The sequence below is a fragment of the Gopherus flavomarginatus genome, chromosome 8 (assembly GCF_025201925.1).
Source record: "Gopherus flavomarginatus isolate rGopFla2 chromosome 8, rGopFla2.mat.asm, whole genome shotgun sequence".
NCBI classification, from domain to species: Eukaryota; Metazoa; Chordata; order Testudines; family Testudinidae; genus Gopherus; species Gopherus flavomarginatus.
Genome location: NC_066624.1, coordinates 68,920,926 through 68,936,692, shown reverse-complemented (window position 1 = coordinate 68,936,692; position 15,767 = coordinate 68,920,926). Strand labels below are relative to the sequence as shown.

General features: G+C 45.4%; 1 protein-coding gene across 3 annotated transcripts in view; it reads left to right on the top strand.

Annotated features, from left to right (window-relative positions):
* Positions 1-14,566, top strand: part of KLHL6 (kelch like family member 6) — a 29,439-nt gene extending 14,873 nt beyond the window's left edge. For 2 of the 3 annotated variants that reach the window (XM_050964043.1, XM_050964042.1), the window contains exons 4-7: positions 936-1,173; positions 6,534-6,736; positions 10,795-11,008; positions 13,492-14,566. In XM_050964043.1, the coding sequence (XP_050820000.1) occupies positions 936-1,173; positions 6,534-6,736; positions 10,795-11,008; positions 13,492-13,793 (957 nt within the window). In that variant the 3' untranslated portion in view covers positions 13,794-14,566. The remainder of the gene's footprint in view (positions 1-935; positions 1,174-6,533; positions 6,737-10,794; positions 11,009-13,491) is intronic. The other variant, XM_050964044.1, reaches the window with a different exon arrangement.
* Positions 14,567-15,767: the final 1,201 nt, after the last annotated feature.

Below are 15,767 nucleotides of genomic sequence, written 5' to 3'. Positions count from 1 at the left end.
ATCTACTAGGAGCAAAGGATGTCATGCCACCTGTACTTCAGTGAGACAGCTTATCAGTAACACCTCTGAACTTAGAATCGTGACTAACTCCCCTTGTAAATATTCTCCTAGGAACAGCACAGCGCTTTGACACTTTTATCCTCGACACAGAAACAGCTTGCTAGAACCAGTCTCACTCTGCGACTTGCAACACAGCATTTTAGATTTGTGCACTGTTTGTAGAGAAGCAGTGGTTGAGTCATCAGAGCTCTAGCCTAGGACTTGGGAGAATACTTCCTGTGTGACCTTGGGCAAGTCATTTGGTCTTTCTGTGCCTCAGTTCTCCACCTGTAAATTAAGGATAATAGTACACTCCTACCTCACAGAAGTGTTGAGAGAATAGATACATTAAAGACTGGGAGGTGCTCAAATACCACAGTGATAGGGGCCATATAACATCCTCAGACAGGCACTGACTTTCATTTTTTCAGGTGGGTGCTCCACCCCTGCACTGCCCTGATGCCCTTCCCCCACTCCAGGCCCCACCTTCTCTCCACCACTTCCTGCCCCCACTCTGCCCACTCCCCTAAGGTCCCACCTTCACTCCGCCTCTTCCTGCCCTCTCCTCGCAAATCCTGCCAGTCCCTGAACAGCTGATAGGCAGGCTGCCAAAGAGCTGTGGCTGGTGGGTGCTGAGCACCCACTATTTTTTTCCATGGTTGCTCCAGCTCCAGAGCACCCTCGGAATCAGCACCTATGGGTAGACAGCTGTTCTCCTGGGGCTGGTTAATATAATATGAGAGGAGATTCTTTCCAATGTACTATAGGCAAAACTTGGCCAAAGAACTGAACCAATGGGAGGTAAATTAGTGAGCTACTCACACCATAGAGTATAATGTTGTTTTTAACCACACGAGAGACATCCTGAGTATTCATTCTATATTTCTTGTGTCTAGATTATTTCAGAAAGAACCAAGCCCCGGATGCATGAGTTCCAGTCTGAGGTGTTTATGATCATAGGTGGTTGCACAAAAGATGAAAAATTTGTCGCCGAAGTAACTTGCCTGGATCCTTTGAGGCGGAGCCGTTTGGAAGTGGCAAAATTACCAATCACAGAACAGGAAACGGAGAGCGAGAATAAAAAATGGGTGGAGTTTGCATGTATTACGCTAAAAAATGAAGTCTACATATCAGGTAAGGAGCAAAAGAAGAGAACACAGGAGTCTCATAAACAAGGCAGGGGAAATAGGTACAGCTTTTACGAAGAGCAGCAGCTCTCAACATGTCCAGATGACTGTACCCCTTTCAGGAGGCTGATTTGTCTTGTGTACCCCAGATTTCACTTCACTTAAAAACTACTTGCTTACAAAATCAGATATATAAATACAAAAGTGTCACAGCCACACTGTTACTGAAAAATTGCTGACTTTCTCATTTTTACCATATTGGTATAAAATAAATCAATTGGAATATAAACATTGTACTTACATTTCAGTGTATAGTATATAGAGCAGTATTAACAAGTCATTGTCTGTATGAAATTTTAGTTTGTACTGACTTTGCTAGTGCTTTTTATGTAGCCTGTTGTAAAATTAGGCAAATATCTAGATGAGTTGATGTAGCCCTTGGAAGACCTCGGCGTACCCCCGGGGGTACATGTGCCCCTGGTTGAGAACCACTGATGTAGAATATATACTATGCTTTGTAAATTGACATAAACAGCTAGTGTTAGAGTGCTTCAGCCATTGCCTTTGCCATGGTTGAGGGACAGACTCCTGAGAAGCACTGGGTTGAGTAGCAGCAGTGGTGAGCCTCTTAGAATATTAACCTGGGTTCAGTTTTCAAACAAATGCACAACTATATTTGCATGGATTGATATGCATGCCCAGTTTTGGCATACCAAAGTGTCAGGAATGATAGTTACAGAAAGGCCTCTTACACAGGACTGGCGCTAGTATTTTTAGTGCCCTAGGCGCAAGGCCATTTCGCCGCCCCTTCGCGCTGGTCCCGCGGCTCCGGCGGACCTGCCGCAGTTGTGCCTGCGGAGGGTCCCCTGGTCCGCGGCTCCGGTGGAGCTGCCACAGTCGAGAGCAGCGAACCGTCCGCAGAAATGCCTGCGGCAGCTCCACTGGAGCCACGGGACCAGGAGACCCTTCGCAGGCACGCCTGCGGCAGGTAAACTGGAGCCACCTGCCGCCCCCCCTGGCAAAATGCCGCCCCCAATAATCCTGGCGCCCTAGGCGATTGCCTAGGCTGCCTAAATGGAAGTGCCGGCCCTGCTCTTACAGCTGCATATGCAGCATACAATCAACAGTAGCTACCACAAAGCTTTTCTGGAAGACCCCAATAGGAGTTCTGCACGAATAAGCAACAGTCGATAATTTGCAAACAGTAATGGTAATTGTGTTACTTGGGATTGAAAATCCTATTTTCAGGAGCACTTCAATAGTGCAGAAGGTGGGACTCTAAAAAACAGCTATTTACTGAAAGCAAAGTTAATCTCCATTACCACCGTGAAGCCCAAGAATCCTTGGACAAGGCAGTAGTGTGAATGTGTGATTGTGGATCATAGTTTGAATGGATTCAGAAGAGAAATTTAACTTCTATAAATACCAGCTCCATATAAACCCATACGAAGACAAGAAAGATGCTGGCTTGCTTAGGGGATTGGCAATGGAATACAGAACCTTTTATTTCAAACTCACAAGTTCAAAGGCAGGTCAGATTGGTAGTGACTCATTACCAGCTGACAGCTGTTTTGATGACCTATTAGAAATGAATTTGGTGATTTCATTCCGTTTCCTAGAGGAAAGGTGTCCACTGGTTCAAAGCCACCCTCGCAACTGCCACGTCCTAGTTGCCAGTCCAAGCAGAAAGGTTGCAGAGTGAATGGAGGCTACAGGTTTCCCCAGTGTGGGACGAAGGGTGGGGCTATTCAGGGAAGCTTGCCCAGCCAATGTCCTGGTGCTGTGGGTAGGAGACACCATTCTGCAGAGTTCTCAATCAGGCACCTTTCCCAAACACAACCTTTACTTCAAAAATGAGTGAAGTAGAACAGGGGGAGGGGAAATGGGGGAGTCAAATGGGAACATTCTGCCTAGAAGATGAAGCTGGTCTAAAATATCTCCCATTGCAGCATGTGTTTAGGACTACATGGATTTTAACAAGCTCGCTCCAACTTAGTCTTTATTAAATCTCCTTGTTCTGGGGCCAGGATTCATTCTCCTTCACTCCCTATTCGTTTAAGGAAAGGAAGTTCAATTTTCATCCGACCATTACATTCTGCTCTTTATTTCTTCAGAGCTTCTCCCTTTGTTCAGTAGTCCTTAGCGGGGGCATCAAAGCCAACGTTCCAACTGGGAATGTTTAACAAACCAATCCCCCCAATCCTTTGCACCTGTCGCACTCCGAGAGCTCATTACTGCCTGCCTTTAATCTCGCAGTCTGTCTCCTTAGCCACAGGCCTTCTGCATCCTGTTGTCTGTGGCTGGTTCTCCCATTCTTTCTATCCCATTCTTCAGCTGCTCTGCCTCCAGACATGCCTATACATGCCCTGCTTTGCAAGAACTGCTTACTTTGATCAGCCTGGCACTCTAACTAGCATCCCTCCTCCCCTTCATCTACTCACTTCCTTGATCTCTTTACGTCCTTGGTCCCCTCCAATCTGCTTTTCACTCTTTCCTCTCCAACAAAGCTGCACTGGCCAAGGTTATTAATTGTTTTCTCCTAGCTAAATCAAAGGGGGGCACTTATCTATGCTTATTCTTCCTGATTAGCCTGCTGTCCGTGACACTGTTTATCACTTTCTACTTCTCTATTTTCTTCCTTCTCTTGGGCTCCATGACGTGGTTCTTTTCTACCCTGCTATCCATTCCTTCAGTATCTCTGCGTCCTCATCCCTCCACCCGCTGGTTTCCCTCAGGGTGCTGTTGGAAGTCTCAGTCTCCTCATTTACTGCAGTTACTGCTCTTAATGAAGAGAGAATATCAATGCACAACTTCCCACAAAGCTTAGGACAAGGCATTTAAATACCTCCAGTTCTCTCAAAAATCTCACCCTCCCCCATGATGTAGACAGAATTCAAAACCATGGTTTAGTTCAGATTCCTGTCAGGGCTATTTTCTAATACAGGCGAGAACAAACTGTAACATAAATGGGAAGGTTGCTACAATATGTGGTTGGAACACCTGCTGTCTCTAAATGTTACTGCAGACAAGAATGCTGACATTCTGCATTCATACACTTCACCTGTTTGAGTGCAAATAAAACAACGTACATATGTGAAAAATTCATAGACAGAAAGGCATTACCAATGAATCTTTCCAGCATGCTAATTATCTGCTATTCAATCTGTTATTTGGCCCAGAGATGAGCTCCATCAGTTTGCAGTGATCTGGCTGTGGCACAGCATACAAATGAGTGCAGACAATTCTGTAATGGAATATGAATCCTCCTTGCAATATAGTAACTGGTGAAGTGATTTGCATAACTGGACTGTAGGTTATGCAGTGAAGTTTCTCAGACTGTGCAGTGGGTTTCACACTCAACTAGTTCTGTTCATATTCCGGTTATGAATAAAAATGACACAGAAACTAACGTACTGGCAAAAATGCTGCAAAGTTTTTGAATGAGTGAGACTCATTTGCAAACCTATTCTGGGGATTAAACTATTGGGCCTAATTCTGATCTCCTGATGTAAATAAGAAGCAATTTCACTGAAATCAATCTATGCCTAATACTGCTGAAGCCTGGACTCTGAGACCCTCCCCTCTTGCCAGGTTTCAGAGCCTGGGCTATGTCTACACTCCTATTTGTAGTCCTGAAGTGCAAGTCCGAGTTACTTGGCCTAAGCTCTGAGGCTCGCTGCTGCAGGTTATTTATTTTTTTTGCATCATAGCTGGCCCCAAAGTCAGATGAAGAGAAATGAGATCACAGCCAGGCCCCTTTCACGTTCAAGAAACAATGGACCCAATACTGAATTTTTCACTCTGAAAAACTTCCGGGCAGACTTTAGTGGGAGAGTTTCATGAGACAGGAGTACAGGATCAGGTGCCGTGTTTGTACTTTGGAAGTCAGTGGACCAGCTAGCTAGATCGTCCCTGTGTAATAGCAGCTCCACCAGTGCAAACCTGGTTTACCTTTCCCCAGCAGGACCTTCCTGGCCCAGGGGGATTCTCAAGTGGCTGAGGACTATGTGATACAGAATCTTAATTTTTTAATTGATATCATGTTTGTTTGTTCACCAATTCTCAACAAAAACAAGGGGATATGATTGTTCTTTATAAATAAGTTAAGGGGGTAAATAGCAGGGAAGGTGAAGAGTTATTTAAACGAAAGGAAAGTGTTGGCATAAGAGCAAATGGATGTAAACTTGACATCAACAAATTCAGGGTAAAAATTAGAGGAAGTTTTCTAACTGTCACGGGGTGAGGTTCTGGAGCAGCCTCCAAGTGGGAGTTGTAGGGGTAAACAACTTAGTTAGTTTTAAGAGAGCTGGAGACAGTTATGAATGCAATTGTATGACAGAATTGCTTGGGATGGTGGGGCAGAGGCTTGCTTCTGGTTTATATCTTATGTTCCTAAAGCTCATGCTTCAGGGTTTCAGCTGGCCCCTTGAAAGTGGTCAGGAAGGCCCCCACCATCTTCCCATTTATTATGCTTCCCTCTCCCACCCCCATGATCTCCTTCCTCTGAAGCATCAGTGATGGCCAGCACTGGAGATGGGACATAGGACAGTGAGGGCCACGTTTCTGAGCTGGTACTGACTATTCTCTCTCTCAGGTGCTTGGCTGGCTGGTTCTTGCTCACATGTTCAGGATCTAATTGATTGCCATATTTAGGGTGGAGAAGGGAATTTCCTCCAGGTCAGATAGGCAAAAAACCCACAACGTCACTGCCATTCTCTGCAAGGTGTTGGTGTGGGCCACTTCCAGGATTATCTGGCTATGGCTCACTTACTAAATTTCCTGCCACTGAGGATGCACATTGGTCCCTGTTCTGTGCCTGTGGCACATAATAGTCTAGTCTCCTGTGGGTCTCACTTGAGTTGAATATAGTATGTGGGTGCTGGGGGGTCTTGGTGGCCTGCAATATACAAGAGGTCAGAGTAGGTAATCTGGTGGTCCCTTCTGGCTTTAAACTCTATGTCTAACATTCTACAATCAACAACAGGTCTCATTCCTGAGATTTGTCTGCACATCGTTACAAGCTATAGGCCACTGATTGTACAGTAAAGTTACAAATGCAAAAAGTAGTAGGACAGCTGAAGCATGAATAGAGATTCATGTCTGGGAAAGAGTTGGCTTGTAAAATAACTCTCAGGAATTTCCCTGCCCTCTCCAAAGTATAGCAATGCAAATTTAACTAGATGAGCTTCAAGCATGCAAGTTGTTTTCCTCTAAAGCAAATACTATTCTGCTGGAGATGTGATTCCAGAGGAAATACCATGAACAAATGGCTTTTGTGTCTTGTATGACAAATAGAACATACTAGAGGTTCTGAGCAAATTCAGGTCCTGCCAATTATGTCATTTACATGTATTGTGTACCTTGCAGGTGGGAAAGAAACACAACATGATGTCTGGAAATACAATTCCTCCATCAACAAATGGATCCAAATTGAATATTTAAACATCGGGCGATGGAGGCACAAAATGGCTGTGCTAGGTGGCAAAGTGTTCGTGGTTGGAGGTTTTGATGGCGTACAGAGAATCAACAGCGTAGAAACATACGATCCTTTCCATAACTGCTGGTCAGAGGTAAAATACAGCCAAACTCTTCTGTTTCATGCAACTCTAATGAAACAAACTGAAATCAGGGAATTTTGTTAGGTATTTATTGTACCTCAAAATAAATAAGCTCAATTCTAGTATATACACACACACAACACACACCAATCTATTAGTTGTGCATTCAAGTTGAAAATGCAGATTTCAAGGCAAGGAGGATCAAAGGAAGAATCAGTTCTGCCATCCTGACTCCTGCTGAACAGTTTCTTATTCTACAACCGTTTCCTTGAAGTCAATGGGATTATTCCCAGAATAAAATAATGCTCAGCAGGCATCAAGATGGCAGAATTAGCTCTAAGTCTGTGGAAGACACCAAGCCGGTATAAAGGAAACTACTAATCGGTTAGCTCTAGCCAGGTACATGCAGACCAGCATCTCATGCATTTCAACACAAGTGTAAAACAGGTTTGGGGATTAGAAATAATCTCAGAGGATAAACATTATATGGATCAACTAAGGAGACATTGGAACAAAGAGGAGTTGCTGGCAGTGGTGAAATGCAGACCCAGGAAACCAATAGCAGGAAGGTGCATTACCGCTGCACTATGCAGTGTAAGTGTGAGAGAGAGACCAGAAGCTGCAAGGTATTTGGTTGTTTTTATGTATGACTTGCTGGGGACCTCAGTATTTGACTATGTGGAAAATTACTACTGCTTTGCATTATTATGCTGCTTTCATCTGAGAATCTCAGAGCACTTTACAAATGTGAAGCAGCTGACTGTGTTAAAGCCAGGGCTTGTGCTGGAGAGGGGAAAGGAGCATATTGCATTGTAGCAGGAGCCATCCGGAGAATTCTTGCCGACTCATTTAGAAATCCTTTTGGGCTCCCCAGGGAGCACACATTGTAGCCGCAGCTCTGCCACCCTTTCAACGGATGCCGGATGTGCATCCCCCACAGCAGCCCACATCTGCTGAGTGGGCACCAAGCCCTCTTTTGAGTCAGGGTCAGAGCCTTTGCTCATCTATGGGCTTGTGCCTGACCCTTGCAGCAGAAGGCTCCTTGCATGCTCCTCTACTCCCTGCCCCTCATTTTTGCACCCACACAGGATGGACAGCATAGAGGTTTGGTTAAACACTGAGATGGTGGTAAGAGTCCAAAGAGACAAAGAAGGGCCAGCGGGTTCAGCTGACTAGAAAGGGAGTCAGATCTGTGGCTACTTAGGAAAGCAAAGATGGATAACGGGACAGAACTAAAATTTCCAGGATGATAAGGATGAAGGTAGACATAACCCAGGGTAAAGCCAAAGCACTCAGAAGACAAAAGGAAAAGCAAATTTGTGCTGGGCCTTTCAACACAGAACATGTTGTGCAGCCCAAGTGGCTCTGACCAAGTCCACGCTGAAGTAGAGGATCTGTGAGATGAGAGCTTTCAAGAGGTCCCCTTAGATAGAGTGACCACTTCACTTATGTAAATGTACACTGCCCTAAAAGTAGTGGATGCACCTGATTGTGGGTAGTTGGTAGGGTGGGGTTGTATTATAGGCCCGTATCTCAAAGGGTTAGACTTTGTTAAACTTCCTTGAAAAAGAAACTGCTGTAAATGTCAATTTCATTTATCCTCAGAAATGGTCACTTGTTCTACTTTTCTTCTTTCGTGCTACTCCTTAAGGGATGAAAGAAAAATATTGTCTATTTAAGGAAAGCTGTGCGTGCTCAGGTTTTGCTGTTCATATCATTACTATATTTGAGGAGATGAATTGACAGGCCCAGTAAATCACACCCAACCACTTCCCACACAAATTGGGAACTGGCCAGTTGTGTAACCTGGCTCTTTTGCACAACGAAAACACAGGCAATCAGGTTATTTCATGTGGTGGCTGGCCTCCTGAAACCTGCTGATGCTCCACTGTAGGTCAAAGAGAGCTGAGGGTAAGGCTGGGCTAATGGCTTGAAGCCCACAGGCTAAACTGAACTCAGCGAGACAAATTCAAGCTTGATGAAATCAAAGCAGTTACTTTGCACCACAGTAGCCTGCATCCATGGGCGGTGGGTATCATAGGCTGGGGGAGGCTGTGCCTCCCCAAACAGCCAGGCATGGCACCACCCACACTTGCCCCCAGACCCTCCTCTGTGGCTCTCCCTATCTGGTGGCCCCAGCTCAGGCTGGGGCTGTGCAGCCAGGAGGGCCGGGGCTGTGCCACCTGCTCTCCTGGAGCTCCAGGGCTGGGAGGGTGCTAGCCTGGGGCAGGGGCTGGCAGCTGTGGTGGGGAGTTCTGGGTTCTTGCCGCGCTGGGGATGGAAGGGGTGGGGCTGGGGACTAGCCTTCCCTAGTTGGCAGTTCATGTGTTGCCCACGCCTGCATTGAATCATCATCACAGTCTGACATGAGGAGCTCTGCTCTCCGGAAGTATGTTCCCCTGCTACTTCCCCATGCAGCTAAGCTCTTCTCCAGCCACTCACTTTCCATTCCCAGCACATAGGGCTAGTATGACACTGCACTGAGGAGGAGGATGGAGGATGCAACAGTTTCAACCTCTAAAAACAATTACCTTACCCATACTGCACCAACTTAATAGTCCCTCTAGCTAGGGTACCTGTGGAGTTCACTCATTTTCTAACATGTTGAAAAGGAAAATGTTTAGTGATGTCAGTTTAAAACAAGAGCACAATAATCCACTCAGACAGCTACAGTATTTCTATTCAAGCAAGCAGAGGAAATTCTCCTGCCATTGCACATGGTACATTATGTAACTGGAGATGCACCTATAGGGCTCCTTTTACAAATTGCACCTCTCTGAGTCAGTATGGGCCACAACTCCCCGGGGTGGGGGACAGGTAATGTGTCCACTATTGCCCTGTCTCAGGGGTTCCCCTTTCAGAAACTGTATCTACAGCAGGAACTGGATGCTGATACATCCCAGGAAATAAATTGGACTGAGGATGGGCCCAGCCGCTACAGTAGGGATATGCCAGATCAGTGCATCTCCAGCTGCTTAGCCATGCTCCTCTGCTCCCTCCCCACCACAATGGGACAGCATGTCCACGCACCACTGCAATGCAATCCCAAATGATGAAGCTGCACATTATTGACTTTGGCACCCTAACTTTTCATATCTGAACAAAGTGTACCCTTTGCAAAAGGGACACCATCAAGGCTGACGGGCCTAAAAACAGACCTCTCTCTTTTGAGTTAGATTTTAGGCAAAGCATGTGCTCATCAGGACACCCCTCCCATTCTGTTTGCTCCCGCTCCATTCCTGCTAACATGCAAGGTCTTGGCCAGGGTCGGCTCTAGCGTTTTTGCCACCCCAAGCAGCCAAAAAAAAAAAAAAAAAAAGCTGCAATCGGCAGCAGCTCTACCGCCCTTTCTTCTACAGCGGCAATGCAGTGGCAGATCCTTCGCTCCGACAGGGAGTGACGGCCCCGCCGCCCAATTGCTGCGGAACAGCCACATGTGCCGCCCTTCTCTTCATTGGCTGCCCCAGGCACCCGTTTGCTACGCTGGTGCTTGGAGCCGGCCCTGGTCTTGGCACTGCAATTCCACTCCCCATGGTGATATTGTTTTAAAGTTGGTAGCTTCCTGATACACTGGGAAGGAATGGAATGTTTCAGACCTAATCAGGACCCCAGCCAGATCTAGTGGCCCAAACAAAGGTCAGGCTTCCAGGGAATGCCCTAGTTGGAGCCAGTAGCGTAGCTAGGAGGGGAGTGGGGAAGCAGCTGCTCTCCCACTGAGCACAAGCGGCTCCTTTTCAATTTCTTGGTATCTTTTTAATTTTAACTCTCCTGGCGGCACTTTTGCTGACAGGGCGGTGCTCTGTGTCTTCGGTGGCACTTCAAGCTCCCTGTTGCCCGTCTTCTCTCTAACAGCAGTACAGACGTGCTGCTCAGTGGTGTGAGTTCCTCTCAGGGGGAATGCATGGCAGCTTCTAGGAACACCAATGAATGGCAGGCTCTTCCAAGAGAATACAGAGCAATGCATGGACTATTTACATTCAAAAGAAAAGAAATCACCAGTCTATATGACATGAAATCCAAATGACTATTCAGTGGGTTGTTAATGATTTGTTTTTTTAATGGTGACACAGGCAGCTCCCCTCATGGTCAACGTGAGCTCCTTTGCCGCAGCCAGCTACAAGAAGAAGCTCTATGTGATTGGGGGAGGACCCAATGGAAAACTGGCTACGGACAAAACACAGTGTTATGACCCAGCTACGAACAATTGGAGCTTGAAATCACCCATGCCAGTTGAAGCAAAATGCATCAATGCTGTGAGTTTCCGTGACCACATCTATGTTGTGGGTAGGTAAAGCAGTGATGTTCTTTCTTCTCTAGACTGAGTGCAGTTTATTTTTGACTAATTCCTGGAACCCTACAGAGAAGCATAATCAAACGATCATTACCCTGTGCTCTTCTTTAAAGATTCTTGGTGAGGGATGGGAACCCAAAACACTCAGACACTGTCATGCCTACTCTAGTCTACAGTTCAATATAGATGCAGACAGCTGGTTATGGGAAATGTATTGCAAAGGAGGTGCATGTTGGGTGTGAATTTTGCTATGGACTTCAATGGGATCAGAGCCAGGAGGACCCAGTGCTCCAGCTCCCATCACAAGATTACATTCAGGGCTGATTACATTAATTAGCAGATTTGCAATGTAATTTGAAAGAGGATCAGCTAAACTGTATATGGTCCTTAAATGTCAATGGGAACACTCCAAACTCATATTGCCACTTCACTAGCAGCCAAAGACTTCAGTATGCAGGCATCTAGGCATATCTATAGGAAGATGGGTTACTGCAGAGCACTGACCAGTCTCCTGTGCCAGCAGTGCCACTGTAGGTGATGAGGAAGTGCTGCTGCATCCAGTTCATTGCAGAGATGCCCCCTTCTGAGCAAAGCCGGTAGAGGATGGGGGAGCCATCAGTGGAACACAGAGAAGCAGGAGGGTAGGAAAGGGAGATACTTAAAAAAAAAAATGTGATTGCTTTTCTGCGTGGACTCCAGCTACCTCTCCTAGCATGGGTATGCAGGGCAGAGTGCTACTGATTCAGGGTGAAATTCGCCCCATGCAGAGGCTTAGCACAAGGCCTGCGGCATCACTGCAGCCTTATTTTGCAGCCTTAAGTAGGATTTCAGAGGTGAATATAGAGGCTTGGGCTGCCCCTATGGACTAGTATGCAATTCACCCTCTCTGAAGAGGATGGGTGAGAGAAACACAGCAGGTCTCCTTGTGCCTCTGAGTTAAAATTCAACACCAACAAGTAGTGTAGGGTCTTGCCCACAAACCAACAGTTTCAACCTGTTATGACATGCTAATTACATCACAGAAAGTACCCAAAGTACCACAGGCTTTGAAGTAAAAAACCATGTGACAGATCAACGCCCCTGCCCTCCCTAGCTTTTGTGGAAGATTGGCTAAATAAGAAAAGCAGCAAGTCAGAATATTTCCACTTACAACACTCCCCCACTAACCTTCCACAGCATCAATTAAATCAGAAACCCAGTACAGTTTTCATTTGGGACAGAAATCAGCCCAACATGGAGGGTTCAGGAGGCACATTGTCTGTTAGGCTTATTTTGTCACAACTGAAATCATGTTGTCCTATAATAGAACTGTTTATAAATAGCTCTCCCACCCCTTTCCCTACATGAAGGGTTCAGGACATTGCAGGACAATAAAACCAAGCCTATCAGGTCTGCCTACCACTTCTAAATACAGCAGTTCTGGAGAAAGTGCACCGTTACTGAAAACAGCAAGGCAGGAACCCCAGCGCCTTTTAAATATAATGGTACCATTGTCTTGAGAGGAAATAGGGCTCATGGACCTCCCTTGGATACCTGGAGATTAGATGTCAGAATTCTTTCAAAAAGAGGTTGAAAAATGAGAAAGGGTTCAGAAAAGAGCTACAGGGATGATTAGAGGTCTGGAAAACCTGCCTTACATTGACAGTCTAGGGCACCTTAATCTGTTAAGTTTCTTCCAGAGAAGGTTAAGAGGTGACTTGATCATGGTCTATCAAATACCTACAAGAAGGAAGAGATTTCTGATAGTACACAGCTTGTTAATTTAGCAGAAAAAGGTGTAACAAGATCCAGGTGGTTGGAAGCTGAAGTTAGAGTAATTCTGACTAGAAATAAGACAATTTTATTTTATTTATTTATTTTAAATAGTGAGGGTAATTAATCATTGGCACAACTTTCCTAGGGACATGATAGATTCTCTCACTGGCCTGTGTTATGCAGAAGGTCAGACTGGATGATCACAATGGTCCCTTAAAATTGATAGAGATATGAAAAATAGGTGGCCCTTTGTAGGTCTTTCAGAGCAGTCTTGTTTTGACTTTACCTTGGGGGTAAAGTGTTCTGATAAGTGTCAGTGATGAAACCCTGTTGAAATGTCTTATTTGGCTAGGAACTAGAGCAGGGATTGGCAGCCTTTCAGAAGTGGTGTGCCGAGTCTTCATTTATTCACTCTAACTTAAGGTTTTGTGTGCCAGTCATACATTGCAATGTTTTTAGAAAGTCTCTTTCTGTAAGTCTATAAGATATAACTAAACTATTGTTGTATATAAAGCAAATAAGGTTTCAAAATGTTTAAGAAGCTTCATTTAAAATTAAATTAAAATGCAGAGCCCCCCAGACCAGTGGCCAGGACCTGGGCAATGTGAGTGTTACTGAAAATAAGCTCGCGTGCCGCCTTTGGCACCTGTGCCATAGGTTGCCTACCCCTGAACTAGAGGAATGAACGGCAGGAGCAAACCAATTTCTGTTTCTGTTGCAGGCGGAGCAATGAAAGCGCTGTACTCATACAGCCCACTTCAAGACACATGGTGCCTAGTGACTCAGTTCACTCACGAGAGAGCAAGTTGTGGGATTTCCCCTTGCAACAACAAGTTGTTCATCACAGGGGGCCGGGATGAGAAGAACGAAGTCATCGCCACGGTGCTGTGCTGGGACCCCGAGATCCAGAGGTTAACAGAGGAGTGTGTCCTACCTCGTGGGGTGTCCCATCATGGCAGCGTCACCCTCAGGAAGTCCTACACACACATCCGCAGGATAGTGCCTGGAGCGGTTTCTGTGTGACTTTGGGAGAGAAAAAGAGAACCATGGATGATATCCAAATACCTCAGTTCCCCTAAGGAGACAATGGCCAAGTAGACTGCATTGAAAAGATAATTTTAAATGTAAGAGTGTTGGGTGGAACCACTGCTACTAGGGTCCTTTCAGGAAATAGTTGTACATGTGCTTGGCCTCCTTGAAATCAGGAGGAATTCTCATTTCTTCTGTACAGGACATGCCTTAAATTATCTTAATTCCTTCCCTACTCAAAAAATAATGGGATAACCTGGAGTTTACTCTTGATGTACAGAACCTATAGTCATACAAGGAAACATGATCGGTAGGTGTGTGTCTGCCTCTTATCCTACTGCAGGTAGGATAGTCATGCCAAATTTCAGCCCACCCCTGGCCTGATGTTGCTATATTATTTATTACTATTATTTTCAGACTACTGGACTTGCAGCATCACCCAAAGAAAAGGAGAAGTTGTGTATGGAATGGAAGAGTTGCATCACTAGCAAAACTCATGTGGCTTCCTCTTAAGTTACACTTCTTTTCGACAGATAGCACGTTACATGTAGCCAAAGGATGTCATTTTAAAAAAGGTATCATCCTTTCATTTCACATCACCCAAAAAATCCAACCCAGCTGACATCCCTGGCTGACAATCCCAGCTGAGATACCAAAGACAGAATGAACAGAGCCTAATTCTCTCACCTCTACATATGGACAAATTCTAATTTGATTCCATTGTAAGTTTATTTTAACTATTTTCCAATAAAAGCCACAACAATGTATTTTGCCTCTGGATTTGTTTACTCTTCTAGCTAAAAAAAACCAAAACCCTACAAAATTAGAAAGTACATAAAAATTGGTCACAAACAACCCAGAATGACAACTAATAAACAAACTTTGCAAGGATAACAGTAACAACAATGGTCCCGTCAGGTAGAAGGACACAGGACGGGACAGGTGTTCCTACCTGGTGGTATGGACTGTGTTTAAAGAGTGCAAGATACCATTTGATCCTCCCCTGCCAGTGTTTAAAGACAGACGTGATCAGATTCAATCTAAATTCTTGTTTCTGTTCAGTGATTGCTAGAGCTGAAGTCACTAATAAGCTGGTCTAGGGGGTTGAACCTTAGACTTGGTGCAGTGAGAGTTGTGATAAAAGACAATGCAGACGATGTAGCAGATGAAGCAGCAGTGAGTTTCTCCACTCTTCACTAAGAGCTGAAATCACTAAGAACCGGGCTCAGCGACAGAACTCCAGAGTATAGCATTGCCACTAAGGCAGAAGCTGCAGAGACGACAGTGACAGTGGTGGGCATTGGCAGAGGCATTGCTCACCTCCTGCTTTCAGGGGTGGATGGTGAACCCCCATGATGGCACTCCTGAATTCTGGGACTTCTCTGACCTCAGACAACCCACTGGGATTGTGGTGCAGTGAAGGGAAAGAGGAGCGGCATGTTACGGGGATGTTCATCCATCAGACTTTCACACCACAAAGTGGGAAACTGAGACAAGAGACCACTGCCCAAGCTACAATGGGGCAGGTGTTTACTTATTTACATGTACATACTTTTTCCCAAATTGATGCTGTGTTCCCTCTCCTTTTAATAAATTTTTTTTAATACTGTCATAACTGTCCTACTCAGATCTGAACCTTAGAGTTCAGAACATGAGAAGCTAGCATGAAACCTCCAAACTTAATTACCAGCTTGGATCTGATATCGCTGCCACCAGCCAGAAAAATTCCAGTGTCTGGCTCACTCTGGTCTCCCCAAAACCTTCCCTGGGGAACCCCAAGACTCAGATGCCCTGAGTCTCACCACAAAGGGAAATAACCCACTTCCCTTCCCCCTCTTTACCTCCTCCCAGATTTCCCAGCCCTGGGTACTCTCAGAGATTCCCTGCTTCAAGTCCTTGAAACACAAGTACCGAGAGATCAATCTCTCTCTCCCCTCACCCAGAGGGTATGCAAAGTCAGGCTTAGTA